The sequence below is a fragment of the Capricornis sumatraensis genome, chromosome 6 (genome assembly GCF_032405125.1).
Source record: "Capricornis sumatraensis isolate serow.1 chromosome 6, serow.2, whole genome shotgun sequence".
In the NCBI taxonomy this organism is placed as follows: Eukaryota; Metazoa; Chordata; class Mammalia; order Artiodactyla; family Bovidae; genus Capricornis; species Capricornis sumatraensis.
The window spans coordinates 47,989,999-48,002,875 of NC_091074.1; the positions used below are offsets into that span (position 1 = coordinate 47,989,999).

The 12,877-nt window shown below is 36.3% G+C and overlaps 2 protein-coding genes across 3 annotated transcripts in view; one reads left to right on the plus strand and one right to left on the minus strand.

The window, feature by feature from the left end:
• The window catches only part of AK3 (adenylate kinase 3), a 21,310-nt gene extending 13,618 nt beyond the window's left edge, over positions 1–7,692 (plus strand). For both annotated transcript variants that reach the window (XM_068973542.1, XM_068973543.1), the window contains one exon: positions 4,668–7,692. In XM_068973542.1, coding sequence (XP_068829643.1) covers positions 4,668–4,788 — 121 coding nt within the window. In that variant the 3' untranslated portion in view covers positions 4,789–7,692. The remainder of the gene's footprint in view (positions 1–4,667) is intronic.
• The window catches only part of CDC37L1 (cell division cycle 37 like 1, HSP90 cochaperone), a 21,478-nt gene continuing 16,193 nt past the window's right edge, over positions 7,593–12,877 (minus strand). The window contains exon 7 of the mRNA XM_068973541.1: positions 7,593–11,219. Within this exon, the coding sequence (XP_068829642.1) occupies positions 11,118–11,219 (102 nt within the window). The 3' untranslated portion in view covers positions 7,593–11,117. The remainder of the gene's footprint in view (positions 11,220–12,877) is intronic.

Consider the following 12,877-nt stretch of genomic DNA (forward strand, 5'->3'; position numbering starts at 1 on the left):
TAGTGTTTAAAAGTTTTCATTTTTATATAGTTTTGTTAACTCCTCAGGGAATTCATATCCCCCCACAAATACAGGAACTCCAGTGAATTAATGTTTGGCTCGGGCCAAGAAACAATTCTGTTTCTTTATTCAGCCTTCCCCTCTCTAACAGAGGGTTGATTACATTCACTTTCCTTTATTCATTCACTTACTGAATAATGACTCAGCATTAAGACAGAACAGTGCTGTGGTTAGAGCACTGACTCTGGAGCTAGAGTGCCTAAGTTCAAATCCCAGCTCACCATTTATTAACTTGGCCTTAACTTCCTGCTTAACCTCTGTTTTCTTCCATGCAAAATGGGATTGAGACTGGAGGGTTGAAAGGTGGAGGTAACATGTGTAATTCTTAGAATTGTGTCTGACACACATTAAGCGCTATATGATTATTGGCTATTACTTTTGTTGTTGTAATTGAGTAACTATGCAGTGAATTCTGAAGTAGCAGTCTCCAAATTATTTTAAGACTTATTTTTGGAGGATGAAATTACAAGGAAATTGGCAATTCACTTTCTTCACTAACTCTTAGTATAATTTTGTGATTATATAATGAACCTGGCTCCTGCAGATTACCAGCTATGTGGCCCTGGGCAAAGTGTTTGAACATCTGTGCCATGAATTCTTCATTTGTCAAAATCAGAGCAATTATTATATAGTACCTTTTTTATAGGGTTGTTAAGGGAATTAAATGAGAGAATCCATACAAAGACTTAAAAACAGTCCTGGCACTGTTGAATCATTCAGTATTGATGAATGTTGTTTATCCTGTGGACACTATGTTGGGCCAGTGATCCACACAGATAATTAGACCCAGTCTTTGCCAAGCCCCAAAGAAACTCAGCTTTCTTTGTGAGGTAAAATGGTAGGTAAACAGTATTTATCATACAGTGTGATAGGTGCTTATATCAATCAGGAACCCAATTCACACAAGCTTTAGCAAAAGGGAAATTTATTGGTCATGTAACTGAAGAGCCCAAAGGTAGATGGTTTGGGTCCAGGTGTTCAAACAGAGTCATCAGGCCTCTGTCACTCTTAGTTTTGTTTTCCTGTGTTGGCAGCAGTCTCAGGTGGGTTCTACCTGTGTGAGCCCCTCAACATTCCAGCTCACTTCCTTCCAATTCATCTATCCCAGAAAAAGAGAGTCTCTTTGCCCTCAAAAGCCATGGAGTTGGCACTAACTAGCTCTGGTCATGTCCATCCTTGAAGTTGGGAGGTGGGGACTATCCCATCTGAGTCTCATGGACTGAATTTAGTGAAAAGGTTGTTTCCCAAAAGGGGTTTGTTATTCATTCAAAAGTAACTAGAAGAAGGGAGAGCACATTGTTGCAGAGCTGGTAACAACACTGTGGGGCTATTGACGGAAGTCATGACTGAATGCAGTGGAAGTGCAGTGGCTGTAAGCATTAGTTCTGTGAGATGTGGGAGGGGAAGTTGGGGAAGGCTGTAGAGATGAAGTGTAGGTCTCGGGTCCCTATCTCAGGAGATACCCTAGTCTTTCTGAGCTGGCTTTTGTTACCTCTTGCCCTTAATGGAAACTTTTCCCTCTAAGCTCCTGTGCATAGATCTAGGACTGGGCTTAACCAACAGTTTAAAATGGTATTTGCAGTAACCTTAGTGAGAATCAGCATTGTTATTTTAAAATACTGACAGTTACATTGTTGCTTTTAAAACTCTTCTCAGCTGTGGGACATTTGATAGTATAACTAGGTCGCTGTTTACAAGCAACATGATGCTCTTTTTAGAGGACCGATAGCTTAAGCTGGATCCACTTTATTACATAGGCATGAAGATGACAAATGTTCATCCAAGATTCAGCCTTAGGACTGAATAGGTGTGCATAGTTGTTCCCTTGGAAGCAACGTGTTAACCCACTTGTGACATAGGCTTGATTTTAAGGTAGCTCTTCAAGAGGCTTAGAACAATTAAGAAGCTTGTTCTATTGAAAACTTTATAAGAAGCTTGTGAACTTAGAAGAAGGAGGGGTTTAGCAGATGTTTCTTAACCCAGAAAACAGTGGGAATTATTTAAGTTAGTCTTTAACTGTGGCAGATCTTATGAGGAATGCATTAAGGAATGTTTTTGTTCCCAGTGGAACATCTTAAAATCTAGTGAAAAACTTGCAGAGGTATGACTGATCCTGTTTTTAGAAAGTGATAAACCAGAGTTCTTCATTTGCTCTTCTGGAGCTTTAAACCCAGTGTGTATATGAGTAGTTGGAGGCGGAGGATAAACAATTGGAATGCCAGAATCTCTGGCAGGAATTTTTCTGTTTTGAAAAACGACCCCTGGATTTTGATCCTTCTCACCATCGAACCTCAAGGAACTAGTGAGTACAGACTTTGATTGCTGGCCTGGTAAAAAGCCAGACAAATCTGCCTGGGAAGAAACGGAGAAACCCAGTAGGAAACATGATAAAAACAACATTCTAGAATTCCCCTTTCCTTTAAAATTCAGAAGGAGGGCACAGAGGGAAAAAAAACCTAGGTGAAAGAAGGAAGGCTCATCAAGTATTAGGAAGCTGTCTCGCAAAGAGGTAAGCAGACAAAAGAAAGCCAAGGGTGTTCTAGTGTCTGACAGAACCCGTGTTTTGAAGCCTACTACCATTTTGGTGATTCAGGTTATTACTTCACATCCCTAACACATTTTCATCAGTAAAACAATGAAACTTGAGTTTTAAATAGGATTCAATTATTATATGTAAAGCACTTAGCATGTGCTCAGAAAATGATAGATGCATCTTAAGTGACCATTTCTGTTAGACAGAGGGCACAACTGAAACCAAAATCTAGGTTTTCCAGCACCCAGCCAAGTGCCTTTTGTTCTTGATCACACAGATCTGTACTTACTGAGACCATTAAATCCACACTATTATCTTTAAAAACAAAAGAAAGAAAGTAATTAATTTGTTTTTGGTTTATGCCAAGTGGCATCTGGAATCTTAGTTCTCTACTCAGGGATTGAACCCGAATTGGGAAGTCCTCAACCTATCCATTAAAAAAATTTTTTTAATGATAAAAGCCATTTTGACAGGTGCGAGTTGATCTGATTTTGGTTTTGATTTGTATTTCCCTGATGATTAGTGATGGTGAACATCTTTTCATGTGTCTGTTTGCCATCTGTATGTCTTTGGAAAAAGACATGTTAAGGTCCTCTGCCCATTTTAAAATCAGGTTGTTTATTTATTTATTTTTTTTGATGTTGGGTTTTGTATATTTTGGATATTAACCTCTCATCAGATATATCATTTGCAAATATCTTCTCCCATTCAGTAGGGTGCCTTTTCATTTTGTTGATCTTCCTTGGCTATAGAAAATCTTTTTAGTTTGATGTAGTCCCATTTGTTTATTTTTGCTTTTGTTTCCCTTGCCTGAGGAGACAGATCATATATATATATATATAATAAACACATACACACAATATATATATCATTTATATATATATGTATATACACAATGTATATACATGTTGTATATATATTAAGGCTGATTTCAAAGAGTGTACTGCCTGCGTTTTCTTCCAGAAGTTTTATGACTTCAGATCTTACATTTAGGTCTTTAATCCTTCTTGATTTTCTTTATGTTGTATGAGAAAGCAATCTAATTTTATTCTTTTGTGTGTAGCTGTCCAGTTTTTCCAACACCATTTATTGAAGAGGCTGCATTTTCTCCCTTGTATATTCTTGCCTTCTCTGTCATAGATTAGCCTGACCATACTGCAGGTTATTTCTGGGCTGCCTATTCAGTTCTGTTGGTCTGTGTATCTGGTTTTGTGCTAGTGCCATTGCTATTTTGGTTACTGTAGCTGTGCAGTATAGTCTGAAGTCAGGGAGAATGATGTCTCCAGCTCTGTTGTTTCTCAAGATTATTTTGGCTATCCGGGGTCTTTTGGGTATCCAGATTTTAGACTTTTTGTTCTAGTGCCATGAAAAGTGCCATTGGGCACTTCTCTGGTGGTCCAGTGGTTAGGAATCCACTTTGCAATGCAAGGGATGCTGGTTTGATCCCTGGTTCAGGAAGATCCCACATGACATGGGGCAGCTGAGCTCACCTGCCACAACTAATGAGCCTGTGAGCTGCAACTACTGAGTGCCTTAGAGCCTGTGCTCTGCAACAGGAGAGCCGCTGCAACGAGTCGCCCTCACTTGCTGCACCTAGAGAAAGCCCAGGTAGCAATGAAGGCCCGACACAGCCAAAAATAATCACACATTAAAAAAATGCTGTCGGTATTTTGTTAGGCATTGCACTGAATCCGTAGATTGTCTTGCATAGTATGGTCATTTTAACAATAGCTGGAAGGGATTGGGGGCAGAAGGGGATGACAGAGGATGAGATGGCTGGATGGCATCACCGACTCGATGCACATGAGTTTGTGTGAACTCCAGGAGTTGGTGATGGACAGGGAGGCCTGGCGTGCTGCAAATTCATGGGGTTGCAAAGAGTTGGACACGACTGAGCAACTGGACTGACTGACTGATTGGGACAAATGCCACTTGATCATGGTGTATGATCCGTAACTGTTTAATTTGGTTTGTTAGTATTTTGCTGAGGATTTTTGCATCTATATTCATTTGTGATACTGGCCTGTGATCTTTTTTTATTATCAGACCTGTCTTGTTTGTTTTTTATCCTTAGGAAAAAAGGGGTGTTGGAAACATTCTCTGGAACAGAAACCAACAAGATCTGGCCACACGTATATGCTTTCCTACAAACAAAACTTCCACAAAGAAACCAGGAAACATCAGTTACTCCATGAGGAAAAGTCCATGTAACTAGCAGGATGAGCAGAAGCTCCTTTGTCTTGTGCATCTACGAGTTCCTTGTCCTAAGACTCTGGCCTGTATAAATTCTTTGAAAATTATGTTAGTTTCATTTCTGCTGATTTTATCCTGGAAATTAAGGATGTGCCAAAAGGGTCAGTTATGAAGATTAATCTTCTGAAATGTTTAGTGTGTTTTATCTAGTTACCTTCTAACTAGATAAAATTAGAATTTAATTAGCACAATTATAAAACATTATAAGTGTCTAACTAGACTTTTGAAAATTGGTGAGTGTAACTGAAAGGGCAATTGGTAATCTAAGTTTGTTCAGAAAAGAAGTGGTGGATAAAGTTTCCTCATTTTTCTGGAGAAGTAAAACAAAAAATTTCCGTATCACTTGTGGAAAGTATCTTATCAGAGGCTTTTGTGGATAGTGATGTGAAAAAAAAAAGAGACCTCTAGCACTGTGATACACAAACTGTGGGACACTGTCTATGGAATTCCTGGCCGGGGGGGAAGCAACTAAATTTATAGATTAGTTGCAGGATGCAGATTCACTGCTGCCTTTTATTGACCTCAGATTGACAGATATTTCTCCCCTAAAATGGGTTTATTCGGAATCACCAGATAATTGCAATTTGGAGTCTCAACCATGGTGAGCCAGGTGCAAGTCCTCCCCACAGCATGGGAATGACAATACTTTAAAGAGGAGAAAACGAAGTTGGGAGGGCTGTGGTAAACAAGTCCATGGCTTTTCGTTGGCTGAGTTCTTGCCAGAAGTCTTGCCTTCTTCCTTTTGGGCTGTGCTATCTTCACAAGGCATGAGAGCTCCCCCTTGTGGTCCCCTGACTATTGAGGTTTCTGGGGTTTTTTTACACTTTACACTAGCAACCTTTCAATAACAGTATATCCTGTATTTTGTTGTTTTTAAACACAACTTTCACTTTACTCCAGATTTTGTTTGCAATAAAAATGTATCAGTTAGTACATAGCAAAATGTATTTTTCTATCACTTATTTTCTTTTGAAAATCCTGTGTACTGAGGGATATGACTTCGTAGAAATTGACATCGTAAATTCTTGTAAAAGCACCAAAGCTGAATTTTCAACAGAGTATGTAATTAAACTCTCATGTTTTCAGAAGTTACTCAGGTTGAAAAATGTGCACTTTAGGACCTACTTGCCAGTTTCTTTTTTGATCCCAATGTATGATCTGCCTTGATGAGTAGCAAATTGAAGGAAGGAAGGAAGGCAGGGAAAGAGTGAAGAAGGAAAGGAGACTCATGGCATTAGGTTAAGTAAGAATACTTTGTCATTAGGAAATAGATCAGGTTTGCCTGGGGGAAACTCCCTTGACATAAATAACAATCATAACTAGTAAACAGGTGTAGAAATTAAAAGGATTTACACAACATATTAAAAAGAACCAGCAAACTCATTTGGCTTAGAAGAGTTCTTTATTCCTAATCAAAGTTGACACCTGCTCATGTTCACTGCTATCCTTCCTTAATGGGGAAGAACTCTACCAGTGAATATAATCTGCACAGCCATTTTAAAATGAAAATGATTTTATTCCTTAGAGGGGCAACAGGATGCATGCTTATTATGTACAGTGGTAGCTTGGTAGGAAGAGTGGGGCAATATGAGAAGTGAAGGAGAAATCTGACAGTATCTTCAGTTCTCTTACTTGGTGCTAGATTAAATGAAACAAGTCATTGTATAAGCTGTTATTAACTGCCTTTGGAAATTTGGCCCATTTTATTCCAGGCACTGAAAATACAAATGCTAGCAAGTGATTCTTACGTATCTTGTGGGGAAAAAAAAGCTGACTTTTCTCTGATTTTTAAAAGTTCAATATTGATCTTTCAAAAATGTACTGAGGCTTTTAAAAAGGACTATGGTTAATATTCACATAACTGCCTTATTTCAATGTTAGTATGTACATTCTAAAAATGTTGGGTACTAATTATCCAGTTTATCAATGAACTAACATTAAATGAAAATTCAGATCTGTGGCTATTACTTGGTCTTTGGTAACTCACAGGGCCCACTCTAACTCACCTTCCCTTTATTGCCCTCATGTCTCACTGGCTTCTGAGTTAGTCTCTGCTTTCTAATAATTGTCTTAGAACACTTTTACATACATAGGTTGGTTTCATTTTACCCTTTATTTCCTGCTGCAGTATTGCAGCCATACTGGCCTTCTAGACACTGTCAGGAGATCTGGGAATCAAAAAGAGGGATAGAAGAACATGGCTATGAAAATCAAGACCTGTCCTTCCTGTGACCATTTCCTCTCCACTCCCAAAACTAAAGTTTTGCATACATCCATGACTTTGGGAAACACCTGTGCTATTACAAAAAGAACTTGTTTTCTGCTGTAATACCTATCATTATGATCTGTGTGCCACATGAAGTGTGTCCAGAGCTGACTGCCACGGCCAGAAGCTGCTGTGCCTTAGTTAAAAGCTAGTAAGGCTTCAAACCATTACCGTTTTCTACAGCACCACAGTTATTTTGGTACACCTTTCATAAGCAGAGTGTGTTGTGGGAAATGCATATTGGCAGTTAGTACCATCCAGAGCGGAGAAGGCAGTGGCACCCCACTCCAGTGTTCTTGCCTGGAGAATCCCAGGACGGGGGAGCCTGGTGGGCTGACGTCTATGGGGTCGCACAGAGTCGGACACGACTGAAGTGACTTAGCAGCAGCAGCACCATATTTATTAATTCCATTTATTTCTTTTTCTATTTATATTTCTTACTGAAATAGTTTAGATTTCTAAATCCTGCCCAACAACTACTTCCCTCCAGCTATTTTCAGTGGCATTTGAGCAAAATATTTTGAACATTCATAGTTTGTGACAAAACTTACCTAACAAATCATAGTAATTAAAAACCTCATTATATTAAACTTCTATAATATTGAACAGCAATAAATTTAAAAGCATGTTTATATGTTGTCTTTTCATTGACAAAAGAAGACAAGACACCGGTCAACTGCAAAAACACCCTTCCTATCTTTGCAATTCAAGATTCTGATTTTAGAAGTTATAGTTTAAAATTTTTAAACACAAAATAATCTGTGTTTAAAGCTTCTGGTAAAAGCCAGTATACTTTGTAGAGTCCACATCCAGCTATAGCTTTTTTTTTTTCCTTCAGCTCACTAATAACTACATTTAGCACTGAGTAAAAAGTTAAAATTGTTATGCATGTGAAATTGCATGGTCACCAAAGTGTGAATCAGTTTGGTGATGTGTCATATTTTACCAAAGGACTCTATAAAAAGTGTTTGAAGAGTAAGCAGCATGACAAATGTCATTTAAAGAAACAAGTCAAATATGTGGGAATTAAAAAAAATAGGCTTATGACAATGGTTTCAACTTCGTCATTAGATGTTAAGCAATTCATAATCAACTTTTATTCATCACTGTACCTCTCCCCACCATCAGCTTACATAGTAAGCAAGCAAGTACTTATTAGATGAGTCAGCTTCTCAGAAGACCTGTGAAATAGCACATACATGTCCATTACAGATGGGAAATGAATGTGCACTTTTAAAATGCATAGGATATAGAAGCAAAACTGAAATGAAAAGCCTGACCCTCAGTTGAGATAAGTACATTTCTGTCCTGTATCAGTTTAAGAACTGAAATACATGACCAACTTTGAGAACAGTAAACTGACATCTTTTTATTCTTCTCTGAAAATATCCCAAGATTAACTTCAGAATCACTTTGCCTAAACTCACAATCAATGTTTTCATCTTGTAAAGCCACTACTAAACTGTATTTATGTTTTTTGGGCACCATTTTAGTTTACTTTTAAAAGGGTAATAGGAATGCCAGTCTGACAGAAGTCCCAATTTTCCTAGAGAGAAATTACAGGAGAATGTGAGCTCACTAGGCAGAATTTGAAAGAACCCATGGTATAACTGGATGAGAATATTACTTATCTCTCTCTCCTAGAGAATAATCTTTGATTTAAATTAGTGTTATATCTACCACCACTGATAAAACTGAACTAACAAGGAATGTAGTGATAGCTATTTAAAAAATATCTTTCATTAGAAGATTAATTTATCAGATGAAGAATCTCTGATAGACACTCTGATATCAAAGATACTTCATTTGTTTAGATTTTCCATGGTTTGTATAATTTGTTTGGAGAAAATTGTGCAAACTGAAAAACAAATTATTCTTTTGCTTAGAATACCCTTATTATTTAAGAAACAGAAAACATTTCTCCTAATAGGAATTCGTTCTTAGTAAAATAAAGAAAAATAAAAAGGATGTCAATTTATTGTTCTGAGTACTAAAGTACTGCTAAACTGTAAGTTATAGTCTTTAGGTGCAAATTATGGCGTCAGTCAGTAGCTCCCAAAATAAATCCAATCACTTTCACATTGAAAACATACAACACTTTCCTAAGTAAAAGCATATACATAACCAAATTTTAAATAGTTCTTAAATAATTCGTATTTTAGAAAATAGAAACCAAAAATATCCTCCAGGAACAGTGTACTCAGTTTGTTGGTAATTTCTCTCCTTCCAATCTTCAGTTTTTATCCTCTCTAAGGCAAAATGAAATTAAAAACAATTTAGAGCTTACAGGCAAATTTTGGGGAAAAGTGAGGTTGAGAAATAGAAAGTAATGGCTCAAGTTACTTTTCTATGAAGCTGGGAATTTTATTCCTATATTCATTCTCCATTTGATAGGACAGAAAAAACAAGAGCTTGCTCCAAAATAGGGAAAAAAAAAAGCAGAAGCAGAAACTTTTATAACTAGGTCACTGGTTAAAAATATATATATATAGGCTGATGAATGCTACCACATAAATTAGTCAAACATTTTATTATAGAGTATTAAAAGCACAAAAACAAGTTTTATTCTGAAAACCAGGAAGATTGTGATGTTACATATGTATGATTCAGTAATTCCAATCTGTTTCTATGAGTACTAAGTGCCTTATCACCTCAAGTTACTTTAAAACAAGGTGCACATGAAGCCACCATCACAGATCTGGTCACCATGTGGGTGGCTTCTCAAATTGAGACATGTAGTCCAAATCCCATCTGTCATCTTCTACATGTTTACTACTAGTCCCAGCGGGGCTCAGCCACCAAAGACTACACCTGATGCAAATCAAAGCTCATGTTCCTGTAAGTCAGGTTAATCCTCAAATAATAAGGATAGCATAATTAACAGTCATCTCAATCCTAGTAAAACGAACCGTCAAATATCCTGGCATATTTAAGGTGAATTCTATAGGTAAGTATTAAAGCTCAGGAGCATTCTATGGTAACTGAGCTAAAGAGAGGAATGACAAATGTAGTAAAGCCATCATTGCCAGTAAGGATCACCAAATTCTTAGAAGGAAGTAGTTCGTGTCAAAATATTTCCCTTGCCTTTTAAAAAAGTCTTTGGGCCACATCTGAGTAAAACAATAACTGTAACTTAAAATATCAGATTATTTTTCCTATTTGTTCTTACAGGCCTTTAGTTCTTTCAAAACTCGCTCCCTGAGAGATCCCAGACTATGTCAAGAAATTAAGAGTGAACTTTAAGTTGGATCTTACTAAGAAAAAAAAAAGTTATGAGCTTTATCACTTTTTATATCACTATATAACCCTAATGCTAAAATGTCAATAGGGTAAAATCAACTTCTAAGGGAAATATGTCTGAGAATACTTGGGGGTTAATTTAGTATCCATATAAAATTGATACTATAGTTAAGGATTTAACTGATGGTGCTGAAGAAACAAATGTAATATTATTTTAAGGGGAAAGACTTTTAATTTGTACTACCCAGCTTATTTAGTAAAGCAGATTATCAACTACTGATTTATTGCTTTTAATATGATCAAACACCAGATTTGACAGCTAAATTAGCAATAGGATACATTTTAATCTTTAATCATTTTTGTAAAGTAGGACATGTACATATCCATATAAAAAGACTGTAGCAGATGCCTCCTAGAATCAACCAGTTCTTGTAAACATTGCATTTGTGCAGATTTTCATACTTTGATTCCAACATTGAGAACAGTAAGATTAAAGGCAAATTTAGTAGCCAAAAACCCAAACAAAGTCCAGTTTGACTTCTTGCAACATATGGTACCACTCCTCTCTTCAGGAAAAAATAAAACAAAAAAAAAACTAGCAGCACATAAAAAAAATGTTACAAAAACGTTTCAGTACTCTTGTTTTCCCTCCCATCAAAAACCGAACAAAAATAAAGTGCAGCACCCATAAAAGTGTCAAGAAAATAGCCAAGTTCTTCCTTTCTTGTAACAAAATAGTACTTGGCTTCAGCAGTCTTAACCAAATTATACAGTGTCCATCATTTTCGGTTCATCATCTTCTTTATGTACCACTGAGTTTAAACTGCAGAGAGCTGTACTGATAGAATACTGAAGATAATCTGGATTCTGAAAAGTATAGAGAGGAAAGAATGGATGATCATCAGTTATATGTCAGTACATGGAACTGCATATTCAGTTTCATATTCTCTCTCTCTCTGTAGTATAGCAGAATAGAAAAAAAGATGAACGTTGAAGTCAGACTTTGGTTGAAACCCAAGACGATAAAGAAAAAAATAATAGATTACTACCACTTAATCCAAAGAGATGTGGCAAAGACAGAATGATATATGTAAAAAAGAAATGTAATAGACACTACCTCTTCCCTCCATTTAAGAAAACTATCAAATTTTAACTAATCATATAAGGCTATATCTATGTGATTATATGTATACAGCTATTGACAATTTAAAAGATAAATGGCTTTAAGCCAGCAAGGTATTATGATGATTACTATCTAATTATAATAGTAAATATTAAAATTACAAAAACACTAGAATAAGGTAAAAAAACTATTTACTAAGTGAAAGTTATAGCTACCTTCAGAATCTATTTTGGTTTCTCAAAAGTTAAACTCAAGTGAGAAATCTTTTGAAAGAGACTTGTATTTAAAAAGTTGAAAACAAAAGAACAGTGTAATTTAGGTTTTATTTTTTTAAACAGAACTCAAAAATGTTCTAATTTTGTTCATTTCTTAAACTAGGAACAGAAAACCTTACTCAATAAATGCAAAAATAAAACCACTGTTACTAAAGCACCATGAATAGACACATAAGCTCTTAAGACCCAGGACTTTAAGGAAATTTTTCCAATAATTCAATTTGTCTACTCAGTTGTTCTGAATATCGCCTAGCAATTTAGTTTTACCATGAATCACCTACTTTCATCTGTTTATTTAATATACATCAATGAGGAAAACAGTCCATACAGGGCATAGATACCAGATCTCTCCATCCCAAAGGGAGGAAGTGTTCTCAAAAATCTTTTTAATAAGTATAATACTTTTGGATTCTTTTATTATAAAAGTCAAAAAATGAACAAGAAGTTAGTTGTATTATTGTCAATAAGGTTTTTTATGAAGGGATTGGCACAAATAACTGACTGAAGTCTGGTACACTAAAGTAACCTTGGACCTAAGTTCTAACCCTGACTCTTCCACTTAGTATAATGCCATCCTCAGAGAAAATAATTCATCAAAAGTTAGTAACAGTAAAAGCTAGTATATAGGATAAGCCTAAGGTAACTCTTACTTACATCTCTGTTCAGGGGGCCTTGGTTCAGTTCTCTCAAAACTAAGGATACTGGTACTTGGTCTATCTCATAAGATTGTTGTCAATTTAAAAAAGAGATTAAAAGCTGAACTATTATCCAAATTTAAGTTTTATAAAAAATTATTAGTAGATTGTTATATTATCCCATTCTCCAAAGAGACAGGCTGCTAACACCTTTTCTGACCATCCAGGTCCAACAGAGCTTACAGTTACTCTCTATTAAGACTAGGTTCCAGTTTTTTATGAGAGAATTTTGACTATAAGAAGTAGCTGAAGAGATTCTTTAAAATTCGTCAACTCAACTCCTTAAGAACTGAAGGTAGCAGTAATGGTGGTTTCATGTCCAACTCTTGTGACCCCATGGACAGTAACCTGCCAGGCTCCTCTGTCCATGGGATTTCCTAGGCAAGAATACTGGAGCGGGTTGCCATTCCCTTCTCCAGGGGATCTTCCCAA